General features: G+C 37.7%; 1 protein-coding gene across 1 annotated transcript in view; it reads left to right on the forward strand.

Moving 5' to 3' along the window:
• Window positions 1-7243: 7243 nt before the first annotated feature.
• The window catches only part of m1ap (meiosis 1 associated protein), a 61438-nt gene continuing 54508 nt past the window's right edge, over window positions 7244-14173 (forward strand). Inside the window, exons 1-5 of the mRNA XM_082152550.1 lie at window positions 7244-7336; window positions 9289-9397; window positions 11353-11611; window positions 11751-11933; window positions 13529-13712. Of these exons, the coding sequence (XP_082008676.1) occupies window positions 11360-11611; window positions 11751-11933; window positions 13529-13712 (619 nt within the window). The 5' untranslated portion in view covers window positions 7244-7336; window positions 9289-9397; window positions 11353-11359. The remainder of the gene's footprint in view (window positions 7337-9288; window positions 9398-11352; window positions 11612-11750; window positions 11934-13528; window positions 13713-14173) is intronic.

A 14173-nucleotide genomic window follows, 5' to 3' on the forward strand; every position in this document is an offset into this window, starting at 1 on the left:
CGTACGACGATATAAAGTGCGCGCTCTCACTTTCATTTCTGCCGTGGCCAGTCGCTCCGGAGACTGTAAGCTTGATCACGAACAGTTGGTACTGATCCATCCTCTAGTAACAAGAGTAAATGAAGACTGCTATATTCATTCTTACATCCAACAACAAAACACCGCAATCGCTTAGGAGACATTCTTGTCTACAGTTGCTCCAGCGTCGAAACAATGGCGGACTGTGTCCAGCTCACTCAAGGCGGGTCTATGCTCAAACTGTAGTGTCAATCAACAGTCGTGGGCGGGGCCTGTGCAAAGTGATGTCACATTCCCCTGAATCTGAGAACGGCTTGTTCCTGAGACAGTGCTTATGATTTATGGGGATTTTAAAAAAAGTACTGTGTGGATTTTTATCATTATAGGGTGGTTGTGCCAACACACATTTGTGTTCAAACACCATGTAAAAGTGAATTTTGCATAATAGGTGCCCTTTAAAGGTTTTAAACGATTTATTGTGTTCTGTAATTTTGTCTTTTATCATGTCTTATATATATATTAATATAATCTATATTAAAATGCAAAAAATAAACAACTAAAATAAAGATGTACAACATTAAACTGGTATCATATTTTTGAGTTTAATTATTTTATTACAACAGACATACCAGAGGTACAAAACAGCATAGAAGGGGTTATTTTCTTGGACATAGGGAGGCCTTGGAGCCTAAAAGTTGAGAACCATTGCTAGAGGGGATATAACTACTCTGTGACAGCTCATGAAGCTGCTCTCAGTATTCAGGGTGTAGTCAGGAAATTAATTAAAGACTTCAGTAACTATAAACACAGAGAGTGAGGAATAATAACACAGCATTCTATTTCACATTGAATACAATGAAGAAATCCACTCTAAGCCTATATAAAAAATAAAAAAAATACTGCAATATTAAAAAGGCCTCTCTAAATATATCTAGGGCAGGTAAAGTTGACAGACCCTTACAGGGAGACGTCTCGGTGAGAGTCACTAGAGGAGGAGGAAGGAGAGGAAGCTCGACTGCCTCCCTGCATCTGTGCAGTCAAGCCTGACCAGACACGTCCACAGTACCAGCATGAATCTCTCTGAAAGAACCATAAGGCCTCACAGCATGCTGGCAGAACGGTGCGATGTGACACTGCATTAGAATTCTTAGTACCAGTCTCTCTCTCTGCCTTTTCATTTCTGCAAGTGCACATGACAGAACTGTGGGCATAACTTCTGAAGTTTGTCATTCTTCCATGCTTTTAAGTTCATTTCCATAAAGAAAACATCTAAGTTTGCAAGCATGACTATTTTTTCAATGATCCAGAGCACCACAGAGGCCCATCTGTTTTCTGTGGAAATATATGTTTGCCTGAAGCACAAGGCTAATGATGAGTCTTTTACAGTCAGTTTTGCCTACATCCTAGGGGTGAATATACCATGGAAATGGCGATTAAGTTTATAAGATTTAAAAATATCATTTTATAAGAGAGAAAAAATTTAAATCTTACACCAAGCATAAAATTTAGGGTTGCACATTATATTTGCACCACATTGGTAATCTGCTGATATCTGCATTTTAAAAAGAATAGGGGAAAAAAGAAAAGAAGCGAGAGATTATGTCAAAGGTAGTCTCTCTTTAAAAGCATAACTTGAAGAGCAGTTTCCCTTTAAGTAAGCATTTTGAGAGAGTTGCTGCACACATGTAACAATAACAAAACTGTCACACTCAGGCTTGGATGCAATTACCAAAACTAAGGAAAACTCAAACAGGTAGGTTTATTTACAGATATGGCAGGAACACAGTGCATAAACAGGTAAGCGATTATACTTGAGAGTGTTAGCAGATGCGATAGACTTGAATTGTTAAATTGTTAATTGTTGAATAGTCTTTGTCTTACTTGAGAACACACACATACTGTTACTCAGTGTGGCTTTTTATCTTACACATACTGTTACACAGTGTGGCTTTTTCTAATGCTTCTCTCCTTTTTCACAGTAGCCTTCATTAGTTTCACCTCCTCTTGTGGTTTTAACACCAAACGTCCTCTTTTTCCCGGACATGTCCGGCCGGGATTTCGAGATCGCCCAAAATGTCTGTTATTCGGCTTTTGCTTTCTACTGTCGCCATTCATTATGTTTACATTATTAAATGTAAATTTAATATTTACCACTATTTAACACTGACACATACATGCCAGCTTTGCAGGTCATGCATTCTTCTTCACGCAGATCCCGACCGAGACGAAAACACAGGTGCTAAAACGCACATCAACCGATCACTTGTTTTGCGTTCATGTAAACACTACATTCAGATTCACCAATCGGAATGAATTCAGTCCGATTGAAACAAAAGATGTACATGTAAACATAATGAATGGCGACGGTAGAAAGCAAAAGCCGAATTCCGGATATTTTGGGGCGATCTCGAAATCCCGGCCGGACATGTCCGGGAAAAAGAGGACGTATGATCACCCTAATATATGGCATTACCTTAAAAGTAAGCAAAATAACATTTATTTGAAACCGGTAAATAGCAATAGCAATATCCAAAATGATACACACAAGGGAACAACATTGAGACCGAAGGATGACTTAAAGACAACTTGGATAATGTGATGACTGGAGGATGACTTGGATGACTGGCGTTGGTGACGTTGGCGTCTGTGTTGCACGTCACCACGTATCACACACATGACTAGCGTCGCCCAATAGTGAGCCTATGTGGTGACGTGCAACACAGACGCGCTACGCTATTACACTATGTGAAAAGACTCGAGGCCCAGAGAGAAGGAAATGAAAAGTGGAATAAAGTTGTTATTTTTGTTTGTTTTTGCGCACAAAAAGTATTCTCGTCGCTTTATAAACTTAAGATTGAGCCACTGGAGTCACTTGGACTATATTAACAATGTCTTTATTACATTTTCTGGGCCAGCAAGTTATAGTGTCCATAAGCCTGTGGAGGAGTGATCCAGCACTCAGATTTCATCAAAAATATCTTAATTTGTGTTCCGAAGATGAACGAAAGTCTTACGGGGTTGGAACAACATGAGGGTGAGTAATTACTGACAGAATTTTCATTTTTGGGTGAACTAACCCTTTAAAAGGGTCTTTTATATGGTTCAAGTGAAATTGCCCATACAGCTACAACAAGAACCTGTAACCTTCTAGTAGTGCTAGCACATTTAGTGTTCCTGGCAGTACAGTTTCACTTTTTTTCGACTGTTTTTACAGAGGGAAAAGTCCACTTTGAGGACTTTACATCCTGTTCCTGTTCATCCTGACCTGAGGCCTCACATCTCCGCTACATGCTTCCTGTACCTCAAGCAACAGGGCTACTCTTTTAAAATAGGGTGGGGGAAATGAAAGCAGAGAGAAACACACAGAGTGAGAGAGATTTACTTTTTTATTCAGAAAAAGAACTACTCGCATATCATAGGCACTTAGACTTTTTTGAACACATTCCGTATCTCTAGTTTGCATAATGTCTATTTCAAATGTGCTTTGCATTGTGTTTTGTACCTGCAGTGCATTCAACACATGTCATGCCCTATTTCAGAAAAGAAATTAGTCATTAGCCATGCCCTGCTGCTCTCATTCTCCATACTTCAATCAGGAACACAGTTTGAACAAAAGAAGGACTTCAGAGGTCAGGTTCCCCAGCCAGCATTTTCTTATCATCTCTTGAGAAAGGCTTGTAGAGTCCTCAGGAGACATGGCAGATAAGGCTGTGAATTATAGAGAACATTAAAGCAACACTTTTTGCGAAGTGATTGAACCGTTGGACCCCAGAGCTCTCGGATGGTTGCTTTTAAGCAGAACGAAAGAAAGTTGAGATAATAAAAGCACATCATATAAAACACTGAACTGATGATGCAATTCTGTTTTTCTCTCAAGAGGAAAAATGAGTAATATATTTCAGTGAATAAAAACAAACACATCAGTCTACGTCATGAGCAATGACTTGCACACTTCCTGTGTCAACCATGTCACTTCCTGTCCACAGGGGTGCTGTTCCATGTAGTCACTGGTTTGGGCCTGTTTACAGAAACCAGGTTACCAGAAAAACAGCTGTAAAAAAATAAATAAAAAAAATAAAAAAATCACACACCCTTCAACAGATCTTTCCACAATTTCATATAATGATAGTAGAAGTTCAAAGGCAACATGTCAGTGAGATCAAGGAAATAGTATTAAATAGATAGTTCACCCAAAAACGAATTCATTTGCTCTCCCTCATTTTATCCAAACTTGTATGATTTTCTTTCTTCTGTGAAACACTTAAATAATATTACAAACATACATATATATATATATATATATATATATATATATATATATATATATATATATATATATATATATATATATATATTCAACCCCCATTGCAAATTATTCAACTCCCATTGCAAATCAGGTTTATTGGCAAAATTTACAGACTTTCAGTTGTTTGCAATGAACAAAATCAAACAAAAGTAATTGAAATAGCTTAACACAAAAGTGTTTCAAGTGGTTTCCCCAAATTCAACTGAAAATGCAACCTTTGATGACTTCTGCAGTCACAAAATTATTCAACACCTTCATGGCAAGCATTTTTAGTACTTAGTAGAACACACTTTGACTGTTATGACCTGCTGCAAACGAGATGTATAACCAGACACCAGCTTCTGGCAGCGTTTCTGAGGAATCTTAGCCCAAGATCAATGGCCTCCAGTTCAGTAATATTCTTGGGTTTGTGTGCTCCAACTGCCATCTTCAATGGGGTTCATTTGTATGGGGTTCAAGTCAGGTGACTGTGATGGCAACAGGACTTCTTCTGCAACCAAGCCTTGGTGGAATTTGAGGTATGCTTGGGATCATTGTCCTGTTGGAAGGACCAATGAATGACACCCAACTTCCTCATGACGTTTTCTCTTAGGATTTCCTGATATTTCAATAAATCCATCTTGCCTTCCACATGCTGCAGGTTTCCAGTGCCAGAGGATAACTAGACAGAGGGTTCTTTTCAGCATATGATTTATTCTTCTTCCACCAGACATACCACTCATCCATACAGCCGAAAGGTTCCAGTTTTGTTTCATCGCTCCACAGAACAGATTCCCAAAACGTATTTATTTATATGATTTTGAAAAAATTGGAGCCGACTTTTCTTGTGCTTTTGGTAGTGTACGTCTTGGAGTTCTGGGATGCATTTAGTACGCGCCAGTATACTGTGCAAGATGAAACCTCAGTGCCTGTTGCCACCAAGTCATGTGCACCTGGTGCAACTATAATGAAGCCCTTGATTAGTTGCATCAGGTGTGCTTGAGACAACACCTGTTTTGCAGATTTGTGCTGTTTTGAGGTATTCTATTCAGGGGGTTGAATAATTTTGAGACTGCAGAATCTTAAAAAATCTTAATTAAAAGTTGCATTTTCTGTTGAATTTGGGGAAACCACTTGAAACAGTGTTGAGCTATTTAAATTACTTTTGATTTGTTCATTGCAAAATTTTTATTATTATGGTCATATTATTATATTATGGTCTAAACTTTATTCAATGTTCTCATTATTCAATGACAATTCAATTAATTATCATTTTAAAAGTACAGTATTTGTAAGTACCATATATATCAGAATGACATTTTAGAATTTCAGAAATCATTCTGAACTCAAGTGCCATCTTACTATAAATGAAAACATTTTTGGTGAAAAAGGAGGCTTTTATATTCTGAGTGAGAACATGCAAATTCCGTATTTCAAAAATAAAGCCCCAATCATCAGTTGGTTTTACACCTTTTCTCACCGTCATTTTTTAGAAGATTACGACTCAAATCCAAACCCCTCAAAATCATCTTTCATGCAAGACTTTTGAAAAGCTCTATTTGAGAGGACCATTTCCATGACAACAGGACTGGATTAGGTTTAAAAAAAATACTTGCACCAATTGCAATTGTGAAGACCCTTGATTCTCAAAGGCACTTGATTTCTGAGGAGAGTGAACAGAGTGGCTGAAAAAGAAATACAACGGAAAACCAGAGCACTGCAATTTTGGGACAAAATTTGAGCACTGTATTTACATGTCTTTTCCATTTAGACAATCTATAAAAAGACAAGTCTCAAAAGCTTTTGTCATACAGAAGTACTTTTTTTTTTTATTGGAAGAGGTGTGAAGATTTTCCATTTTCCTTTTGGTTCTGCCTTCTCACCTCCATTCTCTCACAGCATAATCAAGCAGCATGCAATGGACTCATGAATAGGATAATGAGGGGAACCCCTTTAGCTTCCTAGCTGTATGGCATTCCTGTTAGCGCTTCCTTTCACTCTATAAAGAGCCATTCAATGCAGCAAGGTTACAATCTGACATATTTTAATGCAGTATTCCATATGTGTTCAGAAAAAAAAGGCACCACAACTACATAACAGATAGTTGAAGCAAAATGTAATGCACTTTTGTCTAAGTAAAAAGGGCTGGACATAATCACACTGCAACAGACCTTTTAGGATCCAAAGTATTAATGCCCCCCTTTTTTAATCTAAAATAACAAAAAATGCCAAAAGTACTGTAAATCCACCCCAGACACCTGTACCCAAATGACACATCTTTGGCAAGGCCATGGCCTTGTCAAAGAGAGACTCAATCTGGAGCTGATGCAATCACCCAGAAGGCCATCCAGTGGGCTAGAAAATGAGGTCAAGAAACAGTAAATCGTATACTGAAGGGTTAAGTTCATGACTGAGTGGGGAAATGGGACTCATAGGATCCTAAAAAAAGTGCATGATGACCCCATCATGGTTTCACAGCTGTACCAGTAGTGATATCATCACTGATGACTTTCATGAAATTCTGCTCTATATGTTTAACAGCCATACATTGCATTCATTTTTATGTACCCGAGAACAAACAGCTCAGCAAAAAATGGAAACACGAAAAAGGCAGTGAGCGAGACTTTCACGAGTCATGTGAATTAACGGCAAAAATGTTGAAGGTAAAAACAGTGGAAGGTAAATGTACAAATGTGACACATAAATATTAATTAGCTACATTAGTTATTAAATGTCATTGTTACAGATTGGTTGCACAATAGTTCCATAATAAATTCCACTTTTCCAAAAAAGTAGAGGATCCGTTAGCAGCAGTCTTTATTAAACGGAATAAAACAAAACAAAACAAAACAAAGGAGAACTACTCAAATCTAACAAACCAGCCTTTAACATTGAAGACACAAAGAACTGACACAGGCCAAACAACGAGGCTAAACGAGACACAGGTGAACACAATAGGTTGCTACGGAAACAAATGAAGAGCGGGAACATTGGGAACAAAGGGAAAAGGAAAACAAGGTGAAACAAACTAAGGTACCCTTAGTTATACAAAAAATATAAAAACTGAAACGTTTTTCCTTTGCATTTTTGAAAGGTTTCGTGTACAGACATCAATGTTGTCAAACAATCCCTGTTTACGGATCCGCAGAAACAACTAAAAACGCTGTATCATGCATGCCAGGCCAGTAGTTGGCGATGTCACTTTGTACACTACAAAGAAACACATGCCAACAGCTTGAACTTGTACGCATGTGTTTTCACAAATTCGCATTTTGGTGGTTTACATCGAGACAACAATGTTATCGTATATTAATGTATAAACAATTATGCATAAAGAAGCATGATTTGCACATTATTTCTAGACATTAGTCAAATTCATTATAACAAACATAGCTTTCTTTTTTTAAGTGCAGAATGAAGTTCAAGGCTGTAATGGTCATGTCCGATATCCTGGCTTTGCAAATTGTTCATACAGAAAATTTCCTTTCATGAATACATAATATTTGTCATTTTTGTAATGTTTATGGCTATGCTGCCTTAAACGTGCTATTGGAATTATCATAAATACGAGTTTCCTAGTTAAAAATTGGACATTAACGACTTATCAAGTCATATTTACCACTGGGAAGCTGGGATTTTTGATACCCAGTTTTGATACCCAAATTCCCAAGTTGGGCGGGCCATAAACTTTAAACATGGCAGAGGTGAGAACAATTGCTGCTGTGCTTTTTTTCCACAACAGCTACACCGCCTTGTCATTAAAGTAGTGCATATGTTATAAATATATTGTCGAATCATGTAGTTCATGTCCAAGTCGAATCTCAATTCATTAATTCTCAAGTCAAAGTCAAGTCATTTTCTTCATTTAATCAAGCAAGTCACAAATCCCTCACCTGTGCTCTGACGAGACAATTTAATGAGTGAGGATCAAGCTTTTATTCTCTTTACATCTGGGGCAAGATTTTTTTTAATGTAAATCTAGTGATTGGGTTGACAGCTGAACAGATTTTAGACTAAGAAGCTTATGGGTACCGGGAAAGAGTTAATCAAACATTGATCATTTGAAAATGTTGAATGAAATATAGGTTATGCAAAATAATTCTCCCCTCCTTTTATTTCTATTTTCCCCCTCTTTTTATTATGTTTTCTATTTTCTTTCTATATTTTATGCTTCCATGAAATTTTCAGGGGCACTACGTGCACTTACTAAGTAAGGAGGTATTACAATTAAGGAAACCTATGCAAGTAACTACTTGCTTGCAACTTTTACTTAAAAACGTTCACTTTTACCATGAAAACGATTGACAGTGTGGATAAAATCTCCCCCCACTCTCTACCAAATATAACAATTACATTTTTAATTTGCATTAAAAAAAAAAGAGTAATAGCATATTGGGCCAATTCTGGATTTTTTTTAAATGTTTTAATCCCCTGTTCCATAATAATAATGGTTTTACATAAGAAATTAACACTGGAAATAACACAAAACACATGGGTGAAACTTGTATTTTGTTGTGTTGTAAACAGGTTCAGACTTTGCAATCATCAGGTTGAGGTGAGTATTGTTTGAGTTCTCTGGAAACACTTTTGGCCCTAGAGGATGATCATCTGAAGAAGTGAGATATGTGCTTGTATGAAAAAATAAATAAATAAATAGCATTGGTTAAAGCCATGGGAACCTGAGTACGGCTCTGTTGGGATTTAAAGAGAGGCGTCTGGAATGCTTAGTGAGATGTTAAATTGTTTCTGGTAATTGCTCACATGTTACAGTGGCATAGTAAGTCCCAGAATGCAAAACATCTCAACAAACTCCATGTTTAAATGGCTTGCGTTTCCTATTTCCTTCTTAACTTGTAGACACTCTGTTTTGAGATGAAATGTCCCCAAGCATTCCAAAGCTTGGATTTCCGTTTTGCCAATTTCGGCAACAACGTCACTACTGGGATTGAAGCCTCTGCCTGCTTTCCCTTATCTCCAATGAACAGATGTGGGAGTTTCACGCTGATTCCTGCCTATAACGAAGAGGTGATGTGTCTTCATGTGTCAGTACTGATTTCACAACACAGCCTTCAGCTAAAGCCTCTTAAGGCTTCAGTAAGTGAGTCTGCATCCACCCCTGTGCAAATCACAAATTTTATTCATGCAGGAAACAGCACAGATTAGATTTCATCATTTGACTTACCCCTTTACATGGAAGTTGTGAAACTGCACCTGGGGAGTAGCGATGATAATTTTAAAAGTGTCCGTAAATTTAAATAGGATGAAATAAAAACGATTATATTAATTATATTATATTATATTATATTATATTATATTATATTATATTATATTATATTATATTATATTATATTATATTCCTCCAGAGAGGCGCATATGGCATGAGTTTAGTTCTTGATATGAATGAACCGGTTCAAATTTACGATTCACTTGAGAACCGCTAGGATAGACTTAATCACACCAATTTGAATCATTCATTTACAAGATCCGAGTCATCCGACTCAAAAGAACTATTTGGGGATTCAAGCTTCAGCAACAAAGCCAACGGTGGAAATGGATTATATCGTGTCGTTCGTCGTATAGTTATTCTGCGGTCTGAAACGAGTGGAGGGTAAATATAAAGTACCTGTAGACAATTTAATCAGTCTTCGAATCAGAATAATAACGAGGCCTTCATTTTGGAGTCTCCTGTAACTAACTTAACTGTTAAGTTAGGCCACATTAGTGAGGACAGGTACATATTTGTAACATACAGCCCTTGAAAATGAATAAATAAACATATATTTAAATTAAAAATAGATATTTGTTACTTCATAGTGCTTAACAAACGAAGCCCCGTTTAAACGAAGTCGACCGAAAGAGAGCGCGAGAGTGCCCGTATCACCGAATCTTGCCAGTAACGTTACTTGTAGTGAACTGTACATGAATACTGAAGTAACACCTGTTTTGCTCTTTCGTCAGCTTTCTCATCAGCACTATCTGCTGCTCATCTCAGGGCAGTGAGTCTGTGGAGCTGTTTTTAGAGAAGACAAAGTGCCTTTTGTCGCCTGTGTCGTGCTTAAGCGGCGGGAAAGGCCCGAGGCTCAGCATTAACGCGCTCAAAGAACTCTCTTGTCAAGTGGGATAGCATTGATGAGTCCTTAGATTGCAGAGAGCTGCTGCCTTATTTAACCAATTTGCCCCATCTGCCCTGCTATGGTTAACAATATCACTCTTTGTGTTTTACTGCTTTGGAAAAAGAATTTATAAGGAGTCTCTTTTTTCACAGTCTTTCTTCTTTTCTCAGAAGAACATTTTTGTTCATATTGAATGTGATTAAGCCTAATGTTCCCTCTTAAGTTATTGCGGTGACATTACAGGACATTTTGTTCTGTTGAAGTATTTATTTTGTGTTCCAGCATGAAATCTGACTTTGTATTAGAGGTATCAGTCACTTTTTTTCCCCACAGGGATAGTTTACTCAAAAATGACAATTTGTTATTTCCTCACCCTAATATGTTCCAAACCTGTATGAGTTTCTTTCTTCGGTTGTGCAAAAAAAAAAAAAAAAAAAAAAATATATATACTACGGAAATCAATAGCTACCGTCAACTGTCTGGTTATACATTCTTCAAAATATATTATTTTGTGTTCAACGGAAGAAAGAAACTCATACAGGACAGGTTTGGAACAACATGAGACTGAGAGTGAGCAAATGATGACAAAATTTAGATTTTTGGATGAAGTATCCCTTTAATGAAGGATTCAATGAAGGATTACATTTTTAGATCTCAGGTGTTACAAGTGGAAGTGGGTCTTGGTTTTGATGAACAAAGTTAGTCTGCTCTTATCTGAGTTTCTACCTATGCATGTGGGGAAAGATTAATCACCCAAAAAAAGCAAAAGCAAAACACCCACATACACTGCTCATCACTGACAATTGACATGGAAAACTTGTAAATTAGGCAATCAGTGAATGAATAATAAATGCCTATTTTAAATTTTTTTGGGTGATATTTCCAGATTTGATTTCAGTTCAGTATAATTACATCCATATTCATGTTCCTGCGTAGGAGAACCATGAGTGCCAGAAACAGATCCTGCTCTTCCTCCATCCTCCAAGCATGCAGTTCATCATCCTTTACCAGACAGCCTTCTCGTGTGTTGATCGTAGATGCATCGCCGCCCTGGTGGTCAGAGACATGCACTGTTCTGTGTCAGGCCCTGGAAGATTTCTTTTTTCTGGCCAGTAGTCTGGCAGGACCTGTTCGTGTGCCACTGCTTAGCGTGTTTGCCATCAGTGTACAGCTGGAGTGCCTTCTACCCTTTGTGGTGAGGACGAGTGTGTATTTGTATCCATGTTTGACTAGGTGCGATACAGTAGGCACTATGTGTTTAATAGACAAATAAAAGTATCTGTCTTCTAATGTCTTCCAACATGTTCATTCCTTCATCTCATTCTCTTCACCAGCAAGTTAAGGGAAATTTGACACGTCTGCTGTCCTGTGTAGAGGAGCTGCGTTCTCTGCCTCAGGAGGGCTGTGTTCGGCAACGGGGGGCACTCCTTAAACAGGCAGTGCTGGACAGCCTGCAGCAGTTTAAACAATACATGTGCCATACAGCTCATGGGGACATCAATAGCAACTGTGTGGAGGTGAGAACTTCCACCGCTAAAACTTAAATTGCTTTCAATTGTGTATCTAAGGAAAGCAACATTTTTTATTTCTTATTAAATATGGGGGAATCTCATGAAGAGGTCAATTTGGTCACATTTAACCCAAAAATCAGTAGATAAAAAGAAATTTATAAAGATAATAAAGTCTACAAATAGGACCCCTAAATTTTTTGCATTGTAAGAGAGATTTTAGGGATAGTTAAGCTATTGTTATCTCCTAGTTTTTAGCACTGTAATGTAACATTGAAAAATGTTAAAGTATAAAAAAAAAAATATTGCAATTATTACAAATTTATTTAATACACATATATAATACATATTTCATAGGGCCATGTGTATTACTGTAATGAAAACCATCAAAAAATTACAATACCTAATGCATGACAGACACTAATGAAAATTAGGGGGTGAAATGTGCTCGGTTGTCCTCAAAATAATGTCACAATAATGGGTTCTTTTGATTTTCACCCATGAATGCCTTAATCTCCTATACAGTAATCAGTCTTGCTGCCCTGGTTACTTATCTTTCAAATCAACACATTCACCGCCCTTCGATCTATGCATCTGCTTCCTGGCTTCATTTTAGAGTAATTCACCCCGCTGCTTTGTTTAAACCTCACATAACAAGTAAAGAAATTGTCTCGTCTGTATTGGGCCTCTTCAAAGCACAGGCATTCACATTCAGATTTCCTACCAATGAATCCAAAGCTCATTTACCCTCTACTATTAGCCTTGAATGAAGATGTTGGCGCACTGACACAGACCACATGGCCCTCAGCAGCCACTCTCCTCTCAGCAGGCTCCATTAAAACCCAACACTAATGCCCCACCACAGGAAGCACAGCAGAGGACAAGTGCATTTAATCAGATTATACAGAATATTTTTTGTGCCCTAAATGGGATTATATGGTGAATATGGATTTGGTCTCACTTTGCGGTAACACAACGGAGCCATTGTAATTATGCCAGAGATGTCTATCATAAGATGAGAGAAATGACAGTAGCTTTGATGTATGCGATTGTAGCACTCTCTTTGTGACTCTCTCTGTTCAAATATGCAACAGATCATGTAGCAATGATTTGTACAAGCTGTTTGGCACAGGGCACAGCTTTGATGACTGATTTATTTGTATCCTTAAATACTGTATGTTATATGGTCTCATATTCTACACACAATTAAACCTCAGAGAAGATGTTTTTGTGCTGTGTAGTTTGTGAGAGTTATTTCCCTCACATTCTGAGTTGGAATGTATATCAACAAGAGAGACAGCTAATGGCCACAATCAGCTTTCATCCGTGCAATCATAAAAACAGGGCCATTGGCTTTGTAGCCTTTTGGGTACACTGTGTGAGTATTGTTTGGAAATGTCAGCAGAAATTTGGCATGACTTGCGATTTACAAATGTAGCATATTTTCTCAAAATTGCTTTCTGTTGGCTATTTAAATCTTGAATCCATTTACCAAAAATTGGGTTGATAAAGTGAATTATTGCAAACAGACATGCCTGCTTAGCTGAGTTTTGGAGTTTTGGCTTATCAACTGCATTCTAACAGAAGAATTTACATTTTTCTAGGTGACTGTATTAACCTGTCAGTCAGGACAGATAGTCCTCAAACAGCTGGAGCAGGGTCTGAAAAACTCTGATCTGATGAGTCTGCGCAGGCTTCTGGTGGTCCACATCACATTACAGCAGAGTCTCTCAGACAGATCTCTAGCCTGTAGCCTTGAGACACCATCTTCAGAAGATGACCAGGAAGGTAGGAGGACATATTTAGTCATAACATATTCTTAGTCAGTGAGAAAGTAGGTGAGCATTGGCCTTTATACTCATCCAATATGGTCATTATGTTCTACAACATCTGCCAACCATTGGATTAACGAAGAGGTCAACAGGCAAACAGACATTTTTAATACTTTCAGTATTAAGAAAAAAATCTCAATTAAAAAGGGGTTTTGGGTGATGCTTTGTACCGTGTGCACGTTTCTGTCAAATCTCTGAGCCCTCTCTTGTTTTCTGCATAATTACTTTAATTAAGGTTTTGCAGTCGACAGTCTCAGGATTTCATACCGCAGACTGTGTAAAATGAGATTCCCAGGGTGAAAGAGCAAACCAGACATCAATTCAAAAAACAGTGCCAAACATTCAAGTCTCTGTGTGATCTGATAGGTAGTAATTTAGAAATCAAGGGAGGGCCGGGTAAGATGATCCAAATATAGG

Source organism: Leuciscus leuciscus (assembly GCF_965113295.1).
Source record: "Leuciscus leuciscus genome assembly, chromosome: 2".
NCBI classification, from domain to species: Eukaryota; Metazoa; Chordata; class Actinopteri; order Cypriniformes; family Leuciscidae; genus Leuciscus; species Leuciscus leuciscus.